Source organism: Thalassophryne amazonica, chromosome 6 (assembly GCF_902500255.1).
Source record: "Thalassophryne amazonica chromosome 6, fThaAma1.1, whole genome shotgun sequence".
Taxonomy (NCBI): domain Eukaryota; kingdom Metazoa; phylum Chordata; class Actinopteri; order Batrachoidiformes; family Batrachoididae; genus Thalassophryne; species Thalassophryne amazonica.
The window spans coordinates 4,560,404-4,574,880 of record NC_047108.1 but is presented as its reverse complement, the minus strand read 5'-3'; the positions used below and the strand labels follow the sequence as shown (position 1 = coordinate 4,574,880).

At 40.1% G+C, this 14,477-nt stretch overlaps 1 protein-coding gene across 1 annotated transcript in view; it reads left to right on the top strand.

Moving 5' to 3' along the window:
* The window catches only part of LOC117513133 (acetyl-coenzyme A synthetase, cytoplasmic-like), a 75,180-nt gene extending 61,252 nt beyond the window's left edge, over positions 1-13,928 (top strand). The window contains 8 exon segments of the mRNA XM_034173467.1: positions 3,949-4,029; positions 4,172-4,280; positions 6,013-6,051; positions 6,054-6,080; positions 6,323-6,358; positions 6,361-6,497; positions 8,490-8,559; positions 13,840-13,928. Of these exon segments, the coding sequence (XP_034029358.1) occupies positions 3,949-4,029; positions 4,172-4,280; positions 6,013-6,051; positions 6,054-6,080; positions 6,323-6,358; positions 6,361-6,497; positions 8,490-8,559; positions 13,840-13,928 (588 nt within the window).
* The last annotated feature ends 549 nt before the right edge of the window (positions 13,929-14,477 follow it).

Sequence of the window (14,477 nt, the reverse complement as noted above, 5' to 3'; positions counted from 1 at the left end):
TTCCTCTATGGAGAGAGAACCTTCCAGAAGGACAACCATCTCTGTAGCAATCCAACCAATCAGGCCTGTATTGTAGAGTGACCAGACGGAAGCCACTCCTTAGTTAAAAGGCACCATGGCAGCCACCTGGAGTGTTTCCAGAAGGCACCTGAAGGACTCTCAGACCATGAGAAACAAAATTCTCTGGTCTGATGAGACAAAGATTGAACTCTTGGGTGAATGTCAGGAGTCATGTTTGGAGGAAACCAGGCACCATCCATACAGTGAAGCATGGTGGTGGCAGCATCATGCTGTGGGGATGTTTTTCAGTGGCAGGAACTTGGAGAATAGTCAGGATTGAGGGAAAACATAAATGCAGCAATGTTCACAGTCATCCTGGATGAAAACCTGCTCTAGAGCGCTCTTGACCTCAGACTGGGGTGAAGGTTCATCTTTCAGCAGAACAATGACCCTAAACACACAGCATGTCTTTTTCCTGGTTCTCTCCCTCAGCCCCAACCAGTCCCAGCAGAAGACTGCCCCTCCCTGAGCCTGGTGATATCAAAGGAGTGTCTTCAGGACAACTCTGTGAATGTCCTTGAGTGGCCCAGTCAGAGTCCAGACCTGAATCTGATTGAACATCTCTGCAGAGATCTGAAAATGTCTGTGCACTGACGCTCCCCATCCAGCCTGATGGAACTTGAGAGGTGCTGCAAAGAGGAATGGACAAAACTGCCCAACGATAGGAGCACCAAGCTTGTGGCTTCATATTCAAAAGACTTCAGGTTTTAATTACTGACAAAAGTGCATCAACAAACTATTGAGCAAAGGGTGTGAATACTTATGTACATGTGATTTCTTCATGTTGTCATTATGGGTGTTGTGAGTGGAATTATGAGTAGGGGAAAAAAAAATCAATTTACTCCATTTTTAATAAAGCTGTAACACAACAAAATGTGGAAAAAGTGAAGTGCTGTGAAAACTTTCCGGATGCACTGTAAAGGCACGATGGCCGTTGACTCAAGGAGTTCAGCTGCCCTTTGACAGGTCTTGTTTGTCATCCTGCTGGGTGTTAGTTATGCCACTATGCGGCAGGTTGTACTGGGTTACAGTATTACAAATAGCAGGATTAATACTGTCCCTGACCTGACAAGCCATGTGGCTTGTTTAACTGTGCATGATCCAGCATGAAGGTGTCTGATTGTTGAGGACTCCAGTAGCTGGAGAAGGCCAAGGGATATATATCCACGTTTCACCTGGCTGTGGCAGATTACAGTTGTGTTAAAAATAATAGCGTGTTTAAAAAGTAAGGTTAAAAATCTTGAAAATAGCTTTTATTTCCATACACACAAATGCATTTGGAACACTGCGCATTCTATTCCAAATCTAAACATGAAGAAAAATGTATCCAGTTTGTTATTACTTTACATAAAATTAATAAAGTAATATTCAGCTGTCAAAACAACAAAAAACCAGCAGTGTCTGCATTTTTCTTTCTGTGACCCTAATTGCTCCCTTACATGTGACCCTTATTTAAGGACAAAGGCAGCAAAATGTTATACATGCTGGTTGTTGTGCATTTCTCTCTGAAAATCTGAGTAAAGTGAGTTGTTCCAGACATTGTTCAGAAGAACAGTGTACTTTCATTAAAAAGTTGATTGGAACTGGGAAACTGTAAAGATGAGCAAAAAATGGACAGCTAAAGCAATCTCAAATGCTTTATAAAATGGCAACAAAACAAGAAATATGTGGAAGAAAACAGAAAAGCACCATTCAAATGGATCAAAGTGTAGCCAGAATGGCAAAGACTCAGCCAATGATCAGCTCCATGGTTATCGAAGGTCTCGTTAACTGTGAGTACTGTAACAATTAGAAGATGAGTATGTGAAGCCAAACTATGGACAAGAAGCCCAAGAAAAGTCCCATTGCTGAAAAAATATGTGCTGAAGAGGTTACGATTCACACATTAATACCTGTTCACAGGTGCTAGAAGTTGGTTGAATCCATGCAACACATACAGGGTGTCCCCAAAAAAGTGCCACAAAATCATTTGACTCTAATTCTACAACGGCTAATCTAAATTGTTTGTTTTGTTTTTTTTCCCCAGACATCAAGATGTGAAGAATTTCTTCTGATGTAGTTTAAGTTCTGCTTACAGTCAAGCAAAAAGTGAAACTGGTGGAATTCTACTTTGAGACCTAATCGATTGTGCAAACCCAATGACAATATCAACGTTGTTTTGCAGTTAGAAAATCTCCAGACAGAAAGACAATATGGAGGATTGAAAAGAAGATTCAAATTGATAGAACTGCTCAGTGTTAAAGAGAGATCTGGCTGAACCAGAGGAGCGGTGCACATATTGAGCACATCTTGTGAATGCCAAATCTCTTACAAACTGAAATGAAATTAGAAATGAACACCAGAGAAAATTCCCTGAGATATGCTTCAAGATGGCATGTGACAGATATCAGTATCCAAAAGTCTGTAGATTTTCTATGGCTTTATTTTTGTGTCACTTTTTTGGGACACCCTGCATGTGAAGCAGTTCTCAGAAACATTGGTTATAAAACTAAATATTAGTTCAGAGATGCACAGGAAAGCTAGTAAATATTCAGGTATTTTTCAGCTTATACAGTAAATGTTTGTAAAGAAAAATGGAGACACTGCTATTGTTTTGAATATTCCTTTTCTTACCTTTCTGTAAAGTCGGAACATATTTGATAAATTTTTCTTCATATTTTGCTTTGGAATAGAATATTCAGTTGTACTATAGTTTTCATCAAGACAGGCAAAGTGCTAAAACAAACATTGACAAGAAATGTAAATACCAATGATGAGATGACTGTTGTGTGAAGGAATATTTGTTTGCACCTATTATGTGATGTGATGAAAATATTTAATAGAAACCTGTCGCAACAATGAAAATAGATAAGAATTTTCAAAGAAGTGCTTCATGTGCACCCATTGTACTCTGCAACGCATGTAAACTGTTCCCAATGCATTTGCGTGTATTTAAATAAAATACATAGAACAACACTGCCATCTACTGGATGGGAGTGTGAATAGCGACCAGCATGTTTGTGAATCTCAACTGCAGTTTGCGCTCAGAATGTCTCAGTATTGTGTAGCTGAGCAAAACGATGAATGTGTGTGATCAATGATCCACAAATACTGAATCACACTTCCACAAACAGAATTTTCAGTTTTGCAAATGCCTATTTTTTTTACACAAATAAAAAATTACATTCGTATTTACAAATACGCATATATTTGTAAAAACCAACACAAGTTACAATCTGAAATTTGTTTGTGGACCACAAAACGTGCGCAAATCAAGGACTATTTGCAGATCACCCTCTGTGCATTTGCAGGTATTAATGAGACAATTTTAACTCCATCCAGATCAGTATACAGGAGCAGTTTGCCATGCATGTAGACAGTGCAATTTTGTGGCTGTAGATAATAATACTGTATTTTTGACATGTTGCTTTGAAATATATCGATTACAGGACCTACCAAACAAGCAAAATTAAATAAATAAATAAATACATAAAAAAATAAGACATATTCCACAAATATGTTACTGGTATAAACAGACCTGGTGGGATCTTCAGTGCTGAAGTTGTCCAGTTTATCAAGCCAGGTATTTCCTCACAAAAGACATTATTGGCAATATGTAGTACATGCAAGCAACTGCTCCCAAATCATCTTTGTTCACTATGAGATGGACGGTACAGATGGACACAACACCACCACCAGGATCCAGCAGCCATAACCTCGCTGTCCAGTCATGTGGTCAGAGCAGTGAATCAGTGAGCAGATCTCAGACTTGACAGTGTAAGAAGAAGGATGCTGAAGAAACATAAAGCCTATCCTCAAATAATTTCTTAATTTCAGTGTAATTTTAAGCAAACAGGAACAATTAAAATATTTGCACAAAGTAAACATTTCGTCTTTCCTGCCTCGCAGACATTTCCGTTCTTTGGAGTTGTGCCGGCCATTCTGAATGAGTCTGGAGAGGAGCTGGAGGGACCAAGTGAAGGATACCTGGTCAGGCACCTGATTTATTTACTTATTTTAAGATTAGCCTGATTTAAACCCTTTCATCACCATTATTTAGCCATACTGTGCTAACAGTTTTGTATCTTGAACACTTTGTCATACATGTTAACCCTTTTCTGCTGTCAAACAGGTGTTCAAACAACCGTGGCCTGGTGTGATGAGGACAGTGTATAGAAACCACCAGAGGTTTGAAACCACCTACTTCAAGAAGTTCCCTGGATACTATGTGACGGGAGACGGTGAGACGCGACGGGAAGGGGAATGCTTCAGAATGGGCTCATGTGACATTATGGGTTGTTTATACTATTTATAAAAAAAAAGAGTGAGAAAATAGCTCGTGAAGATCCCGATCTAAAATAGATTACAAGGAGCAGTTAAGAAGTTTTGAGCCTGAGCCAGAAAAAGGGCGTAGTCTCCATCTTTTGCAACATTTCTTAAGGATGTGTGAAGTTTGGGCTCATTGTCTGCAGTGTTAAGAAATATTGGTTTCTCAGAATGCTAAAGATGGAGACACATCTCAGTCACCCCTCATATTCTACAATTGCAACAAACTGGTGTGTGACGATCATGGTCGAAAACTGAGACAAACCAGTGTGTGAAGGTTACATTCTATACAGTTGTATGCAAAGGTTTGGGCACCCCTGATGATTTCCATCATTTTTCCTTTATAAATCATTGTTTTTTTGGATCAGAAATTTCAGTTAAATATATCATATAGCAGACAAACACAGTGATATTTGATAAGTGAAATTAAGTTTCTAGGATTTACAGAAAGTGCAATAATTCTTTAAACAAAATTAGGCAGGTGAATAATTTTGGGCACCCCAACAGAAAAAATACATCAATATTAGATCCTCTTATTAGTAGATCCTCTAAATGCTTCCTGTCACTTCCAATGAGAGTCTGGATTCTGGTTGAAGGTATTTTGGACCATTCTCTTTACAAAACATCTCACGTTTGTTGGTTTCTGAGCATGGACAGCCCACTTAAAATCACACCACAGATTTTCAATAAAATTCAGGTCTGGGGTCTGAGAGCCACTCCAGAACGTTGTACTTGTTCCTCTGCATGAATACCTTCCAGCCTGGCGCAACTTCAACTTTGTCACTGATTCTTGAACACTGTTCTCAAGAATCTGCTGACATTGACTGGAATCCATGTCCATCCAAATCCTCAATTTTAACAAGATTCCCAGTACCTGCACTGGCCACACAGCCATACAGCATGATGGAACCATCTCCAAATTTTACCTTAGGTAGCAAGTGTTTTCTTGGAATGCTGTGTTCTTTTCAGTCATGCATGCCGGCCTTTATTATGTCCAAATAACTCAGTTTTAGTTGAATCAGTCCACAGCATTCAAAAATGAAGCTTGCTTGTCCGACTGTGCTTTAGCATACCTCAAGCAACTCTGTTTGTGGCGTGTACGCAGAAAAGGCTTCCTCTGCTTTACAGCATCATACAGTATCTTCTTGTGCAGAGTGCGCTGTATAGTTGAGCGGTGCACACAGACACTATCTGCAGCAAGATCATGTTGTAGGTCTTTGGCGCAGGTCTGTGGGTGGAGTATGACCATCTTTCGCTGACTAAATTTACCTTTCAAAACTTTGACGATGAAATTGCTTCCATCCCACACGACTGACTGTATTTCCCAATTTTCTTCTGTTCAGATCTGAAGGGAATTGTACATCTTGAAGCTCTTGCTGTGTCTATTTGTGTATCCAATTGCACAACAACCCGGCATTTTCAGTGAATAAATAATAAAATAGCTGGATTTACATGGCAGAAAGATTAACAGTGAACGCTATTTTGAACCCAAGATGGCACCATGAGGTCACATGACCGGTTTTTTTTTTTTTTTTTTAGACACACTAATTGTTAAGGCTATATGCCCCTGTTGGTCATTCAGGATTATGATTAATGATACTGAACCATGATCATTCATTCACTGTTCTTTGCTGTTTTATCCTTCAGGTTGCCATAGAGACAAAGATGGCTACTACTGGATAACAGGAGGATAGATGACATGTTGAATGTTTCAGGTAAGATTCAACTGATCAGCAGGTTTGATTGGCAGGACCTAGAATAATGAGTGCTTCCTTAATCTTGACGTTTTACCTCTGCAATGCCACACAGAAACTGTTCAGTCATGGTTAAGCACACTGCTTTATGCATCAGTGACAGAGACTCCCGGTCACTGACTGAAGAAACATTTACTTTGAGCCTGTATTATTCTAGGCCTAATTCCTCTCTTCCTCCTCATTTCCTTCTCATTCTGCTCTAGGTCACTTATTAAGTACGGCAGAGGTGGAATCTGCTCTGTAGCGCATGAAACTGTAGCAGAGGCTGCTGTTGTTGCCAGACCTCATCCTGTCAAAGGAGAAAGCCTCTATTGCTTCGTCACGCTCACTGATGGCGTGACGTACGACAGCAGGCTGGAGGCGGAGCTGAAAAACGAGGTTTGTAAACATGATTATTTTTAAAGGGTGTTGCTTTAAACAGGGTTCATACAGGTGCTTGAAATCCTTGGAAATGCTTTTTTTTTTTTTTTTTAATTCAAGTTTTTATTGAACTTTCTTAAGTTTGGTACATGGCAAATTAAACAAGTTTCTCCATACAGGAACAAGTAGTATATGCTTAAAAATGACTCCAGTAACAAACTCCACATATTTGTCCCAAAAATAGGCAATAAGTACAAAAAGTACAAAACAGTGAGTACATGATGATATCCACTGATACCGTCACATATACATACCTGCACAACCCCCCATACCTAAAATGCCTCTAATCTTTGGAAATGCTTGAATTTTAATGTATTTCAAGTTTTGAAAAATGCTCGAATTAGGGAATAACCCTGTTTAACGCGTCACCGATAAAGCTCAATTTGTGATGGTAAAATCCTGCATAAACGTCCGCAAATCATCAGACACAACAGGGTTATTCCCATTCTAATCCAATTCCATCGTTTGCACTGTTTATTTTTCTGTAAGTAATTCGGTCAGCAAATCATTGTGAAAGGGTGTGGTCAGTTTGTCAGAGCTTACCGTAGCAACAGCATCTTAATGCCAAACTGGAAATTCTGTGAGCAGACCCATAGATTTCTCCATCTTGTCAGCTGCATTGAGTTAAATCCACAGTAAATCATCAGTCAATCCAGTTAAAGCCATTAAATCCACACATTTTAGGATTGTCGCTGCACTAGTTTCTGTCAGTCTCAGGTGACAGCGTAATTTTTTTAAAAAAATACTGTATTTTCCTATTTTCACACTTTAAATGAATATACACAACATACCAACAACTTTCATACCACGAACAACAACAACACAACAAAAATACAAATGTAAATATCAATTTCCCCCCTCCACTGAGGCTTAAGGCAAAAAAGGGCCACAAAAGTGGGCAGTCTTTTTAAAGTCAGTCTGTGTTTCTTTGGTCTTTTTGCACATATGACAGAATACATCAAAAATACTTCCCCAGTAACTACTTAGAGAGGGGCAGGCCCAAAACATGTGTCCCGCTGTAGCTGGGCTGTTTGTTACCACATCTCGGGTAGGCAGAGTTTGTAGTGAGAAAAATTCTGGCAAGTTTTTCCTTTGAATAGTGGAGATGATGGAGCACCTTAAATTGAATTAATCCATGGCGTACACAATGAAGAGTGTGTATACGAGAAAGGCTGTCCCTCCACGCCTCCTCTGAAAGCACCTCCCCCAAATCACTCTCCCATGCAATTTTGGTTTTCTCCCAGGATATCTGATTTAAACCCCTTATCAAAGTGTGTATCGCCAAAACCCGTTTCTTCTCAAAGGGGTTGGGCTCTAAAATGTTATCTAATTGGCTTTTAGGTGGCAGGTAAGGAAATGAGGAGAACACTTTCTTAGTGAAACTACGTACTTGAAGATATTTAAAAAATGAGTGTTGCATAATGAGTGTTGTCTCTGTACTTCTCCATCAGCACTCTCAGAGCAAACATTGCATCTGTGGTGCTTTTTGTCTGCAAAACCATACTGCTGCTTACAGATCTTCACCTGTTTTCCAATAATTGCTTCTACTACTCTTTCCCATGACTTCTTGCTGTGGCTGATCAACTTTATGCCTCTGTAGTTTACTGCAGCTCTGCACATCACCCTTGTTCTTCAAAATAGGAACCAGCACATTTCGTCTCCACTCCTCAGCCATCCTCTCACTTACCAAGACTTTCTTGAACAGTCTGTTTAGAAACTCATTTGCGTCTCATTTGCATCTCTCCTATACATTTCCATGCCTCCACTAAAATGTCATCTGGGCCGACTGCCTTTCCACTCTTCATAGCTGCCTTTACTTCATCCTTGTCCTTCATCCTTCATCCTCATTAACTCTCCACATCACCCAGCCTTTTCTCTCTCATTTTCTTCATTCATCAGCTCCTGAAAATATTCTCTCCACCTTCTCAACATACTCTCCTCACTTGTCAGAACATTACCATCTACATCCTTTACCACCCTAACCTGCTGCACATCCTTTCCAGCTGGGTTTGGCCAATTGGTACGAGTCCTTTTCTCCTTCCGTACTGTTCAACTTCATGTACAGCTTGCTGTAGGTCTTTTCTTTAGCTTTTGCCACTTCTCTTTTCACGTTATGCCGCATCTCCTTCCACTCCTGTCTACTTTCTTCATCTCTGACTATCCCAGTTCTTTCTCACCAACTTGTTTGCCATTATGCTTTCCTAAACATTGTTGTTTCACCACCAAGTCTCATTGTCTTCCGTCCACTGTCCAGATATCACACCTAGTACCTTTCCAGCTGTCCCTCCCCACATTTGCAGTACTTTTCGAGTCATCCAGAATTGCTTCCCTCCTTCCAGTGCCTCTCTCACCTGCTCGCTGAATTTCACGTCTTCCTCCTTCAGCTTCCACCACCTGATCCTTTGTTGAGTTCTCACTCTCTTCTTTTTCTTCACCTCTAAAGTCATCCTACAAACCACCATCCTATGCTGTCTAACTACCCTCTCCCGTGCCACCATCTTGCAGTCTCCAGTTTCTTCTGCTTTTAGCAGTTATGTCGCTGAACACCACAAAACTGAGATAGCAGCGTGCAATATTTGCAAAGCCATTGTTTATTTATTTCAGCGGACGGTCTGGATGGAGGCTCTGTCATGACCTGAATCAATCATTTGAGAAAGCACCACATTAAATAATTAATTTTTAATTTTTTTATTTTTTTTTTTAACTGGAGCAGAAACACAAAATCAGCCAGGAAATGACTGTTTACCCAGACTGACTTCAAATATGAGTAAATTAAGTATTTTTATTATTATTATTATTATTTTTGGTGGTTTGGTGTTGAGTTTTGTAAATGAAGAAAAGTGCTCCACCTTCAAAACACTTCATGTATTCTGAGCGGGTGTGCCATCTAGTGTTCAAGAGATGAAACTTCAGCCACTGACCCAACAATAAATAAGTTTAATCTTTCACCAAAACATCAAATCTAGGCTTGCATCTTAGCTGTACCTTCTGGTCAATTGTAGCTATAGTTTTGAGATCTGCACAATAAATGTTCTTTGCTAGGAAGACCCATTCAGAAACACTTCATTACAATTTTTACACTTAAGTTTATATTGCGATATGTGCCATTACCGTGAAGGGATTCAATTTATACCGCAATATGAATTTAGGTCATATCACCCAGGCCTAATATCTACCCATTACTTACTCATCTCCTGTGTTCCCTTCGCCAACATGCCCATTGAAGTCCACTCCAGTCACCACTCTTTCATGCATTTAATTCGAGCAGGTTTTCATCCTGGAAGTCTCTGTACATTGCTACATTCATCTTTTCCTCAATCCTGACTATTTCCTACTGCTGACAAACATCTCCACAGCGTGATGCTGCCACCACCATGCTTCACTGTAGGGATGGTGCCTGGTTTCCTCCAAACATGACGCCTGGTATTCACAAAGAGTCTCATCAAACCAGAGAATTTTGTTTGGAGTGGCTTCCGTCTGGCCACTCTACCATACAGGCCTGATTGGTGGATTGCTGCAGAAATGGTTGTCCTTCTGGAAGGTTGTCCTCTCTCCACAGAGGAATGCTGTAGCTCTGACAGAGTGTCCATCAGGTTCTTGGTCCTTCCCCCTGATCGCTCAGTTTAGACGGGCGGCCAGCTCTAGGAAGATTCCTGGTGGATCCAAACTTCTTCCATTTATGGTTGATGAAGGCCACTATGCTCATTGGGAGCTTCAAAACAGCAGAAATGTTTCTATACCCTTCTCCAGATTTGTCCCTCAAGACAATCCTGTTTGAGTTCTACAGGCAATTCCTTTGACTTCATGCTTGGTTTGTGCTCTGACATGCTGTCAATTGTGGGACCTTATATGTAGACAGGTGTGTGCCTTTCCAAATCATGTCCAATCAACTGAATTTACCCCAGGTGGACTCCAGTTAAGCTGTAGAAACATCTCAAGAAGTTCAGTGGAAGCAGGATGCACCTGAGCTCAATTTTGAACTTCATGGCAGAAACTGAATACTTATGTACATGTGATTTCTTAGTTTTTTGTTTTAATAAACTTGCAAAAAAATAAATCACATTGTCATTATGGGGTATTGTGGATAGAATTTTGAAGGGAAAAAATCAATTTCATTTTGGAATAAAGCTGTAACATAAAAGAAAAAATGTAGAAAAAGTGAAGCGCTGTAAATATTTCCCGGATGCACTGTACTCTGCATGGTTGTGTTGGCCTGTTTTACACCGGATGCCCTTCCAGACACAACCCTACTCATTTATCCGGGCTTGGGACTGGCACTCAGAATGTCCTGGCTGCACACCCCTTGTGGCTGAGCAGTACCAAGTCGAAACTAAACTCTGAAAACATGATGATACTAATTATTATCTACTGCTGGTAGTGCTGTCATTACTGAGGATTCAGTTTTTACACAGCTGTCATTAAATCCCAAGATTGAGAAAACAACACTGCAGCAGAAACAGTTTTGTAGCTCGGTATCTGTTTCCAGCCTGCATAAGCGGATCTGAATCTTCTGAAGCATTGTAACAAATTGTTTCTCTAAAGCTGGGCTTACACTGTGCGAGTTTTTGCCTTTTTCAGCCAATTTTTCACTCGTGCGAAAATTTTTTGGATTGTGCTGAGTTTCAGCTTAATCGTGTGACCTGCATTGTGTAGTATACATGGAGTAACGAGCTGCGTTTAACATCTCACGACCACATCCCGATCGTCAATTGTATGGTTGGATGAAAATCAAACCTCTTTGATATTCTGGTCGGCCCTCGTGAAGGTATCTACGCGCTGATTACCTCTCGCACTGTGCATGTGCAAACACCGGAGTGATCATCTCTTTGGAAGAGCAGCTTCTGTTTCTTTTTTCCGCCTTATTCTTCATTTCATGTAAAGTCTTGTATTGTTTTTTTTTTGTTAAAACTTTGATGCAGTAGCGGCGCCAGGAAATGTTTTGGGGGGGCTGAGGGGGGGCTGGGATAAAAGTTGGAGGGCTCCACAAAATGTCTTTGAAAAGAACAATATATAGTAAATTGCTTTAGAAATACCAAGGTATGTATTTTAGTCACCCATGCTCCTCTAAAATGTGGTATCAATGCACACACACATCACTTAGAATGATTGCAAGTTCAGTAAACTTGCACATAGGTATAAATAAAGATAAGTGAAGTTTTAAGAGTGGCTGGAATAATATTTAGGAAACCTCAATTTTTGGAGTATGGAGTTAAATTTGTCTCATTAATACTTGCAAATGCACAGAGGGTGATTTACAAATACCCTTTGATTTGTACACGTGCTTTGTGAGCCACAAACACAAATTTCTGATTTGTAACTTGTGTGTGTTTTTACAAATAAATGTTTATTTGCAAAACTGAAAATTGTGTTTGTGAAGGGTGATTCAGCATTGGTGGATCACCGAACACACACATTCATCACTTTGCTCAGTTACTCAATATTGAGACATTCTCAGCGCAAAACTGCATTTGAGATCCACAAATATGTCATTCGCTACACATTAGCGAATTAGCATCATTATTGGCAGAATTATTGGGGGGGGGGCTTGGCTCATTATTGGGTGGGCTTAAGCTCTCCCCTTGGCACCGCCACTGCTTTGATGTCTCCCATCAAGTTTTTACGGAGCCCGCCTGGGGACATGGTGGTTAATTTTTTTTAGCCCAGATTATTGCGTTCCATCGCAATACTTGCATTCAGTCTCCCCCCACCTGATTCCATTCACTGTGTGCTCTGATAGGCATGAGGTTTAATATGATATTAGGTTATTACGAGGGAACGCAAAAACTATTGCGAGGGAATGCAGTATTCTGGGCCAAAAAAAAAAAAATTGACCACCATGTCCCCAGGCAGGCTCCGAAAGTTTTTGTAAAAATAAGAAGTGTAAATAAAGTTTGGAAAAAAAAAAAAGCTTCTGTTTATGTTTTGCTTCTGGAAACATGACTCCGATGTGTGGTTTTTGAGCATACAATGTGAGTAGTCAGACCGCATCAGAGCATTGTAGTGTGAGAACATAAATCATGCGCTCTGAACTTTTACACCGTGCGGTTTTGTCGTACAGTTTGATCTGGAGCTAAGTACAACGATTGAAAATATCGTACAGTGTCTGCCCAGCTTAACAGTGGAGTTGGAGAGAGCTCCCACATAACATTATTTGCAAATAAAAATGAATACTAGCCAAAGATAAAAGTCACAGAGCGGATCAGCTTAAGGGTGGAAGCCGCTAAATGCTTGATTACATGAATGAATGCTCTGCTCTTTGTCTGCTCAGCGCAGAACATAGTGTTCCTGGGTGTACGGAGGCACCTCGAACACATCATTTTCATATGTCATGAAGGAAAAGTCACTGTTTAATCCAGATTTGCTCTCCTCACAGCTGGATAGATGCAGTGCACTGCAGATGACAAACCTGTGACCTTTAAGTTTCCATTCCTATGTTTAATATGTCTTGCATGATGATGTTGAGTACAGTTTGGTTTGTGAAGGTGGTTGTTAAAATGTAACCAGTTCTTTCAAGGTCTGTTTCTGTGACAGTGTTTATGGAAGTGTCCCTGTAAAGTGTCCTCGAATCACATATTATATTGATTTGATTATATTGATTTTGATTATATTATGTTTCTGCTTCTCGTACAATAATACTACACATTCTTGTGTAATAATAAATTGTACACTCATGTACAACATTACTTGAACACTCATGCAATATTATGAAACAGTCTTTATTTTCTTGCTTGTAAATAGTGTATTATATGGTATATATTGTTATTCTGCACAGAACTGGACTTCTGTGCATCTAAAAAACAAATTTTCAAAATTTCCCAGGGAGGCATCCCAGATCCCTCTTTGCCCTCGGGGACTGTATCCTCAGCCAGATGCTTTGCATCTGTATTCATCCACCCAAGCCATCCAGTAAAATGTTGGGTCAAAGCATTTTTCCCCCCCCACTGAAACCTGTATAAATATGTATATTACCACAACTCTAATGTGCTGGAAAAGCTTGAAAATGGACCTTGAAAGTTGAATTTGACCTTGGGAATGGTGTATGAACCCAGATGGTGTCACTGAATCACAAAGACTTAAGTTGCATTAATCAGTTTCAAAGATGCAATGTACCATTTTTCCAAATGGAATTTTTTTTTTATGTAATTTTTTAATGTCTCTAGTTTACATTAAATTTATTTCAACATCCAGCACCCAAAATATTTTAGAATTTGCTGTTTTTAAAATGCTACATGTGAATAGAAGCCACGGGCAGTGGCATGAAGCTAAATCTGGTTCTGATGTATTCTTTGTGTGTCCACAGTGAGGGAGAAGATCGGTGCCATTGCGACACCAGACTACATCCAGAATGCACCAGGACTCCCCAAGACCAGATCTGGTAAAATTTATTAGAAGAAGTGGAACTGAAATTACACAGATTGCTATTTCAGCTGTAATTGTGCTTTGGGTTTGGGGGGAGTTTTTTTTTCTTTCTTCAAAGACTTGTCTCATTCCAGTTTGCAGCTCTGGCATATTTAGAACTGCACTCTTAATCTTATTGTGAAGCATTCGTCTCACACGTGTTCCGGAACTGTGTGAGAGTATCCTGGTTTTTATTGAAATGACCGCCTGATTTCACAGATTAACAACACTGACTAAAGTTCAGTCAAATCAGCTGCAATTGGTAGGAATGAAGACCTGTATCCACCTGGTTCTTGAGAAGAGTTTGGCACCACTGCTGTGACGGTTCAGTTCACTGCTGTTAGAGGTCTGTTGAGAGAGTTGTGGAGGTCAGTTGGAGTTGGGGTATTCAGAGAGAGAGCATAGGTCGGCAACCAGCGGTTCCAGAGCTGCATGCTGCTTTTTAACCTCTCTGCAGCGGCTACCTGCACCTTTGACCCATATCTGTACCTAAGAGTCTGTGCCCTTGAGTCTCCTTTTTTTTTTTTCCTCCCTGAGTGG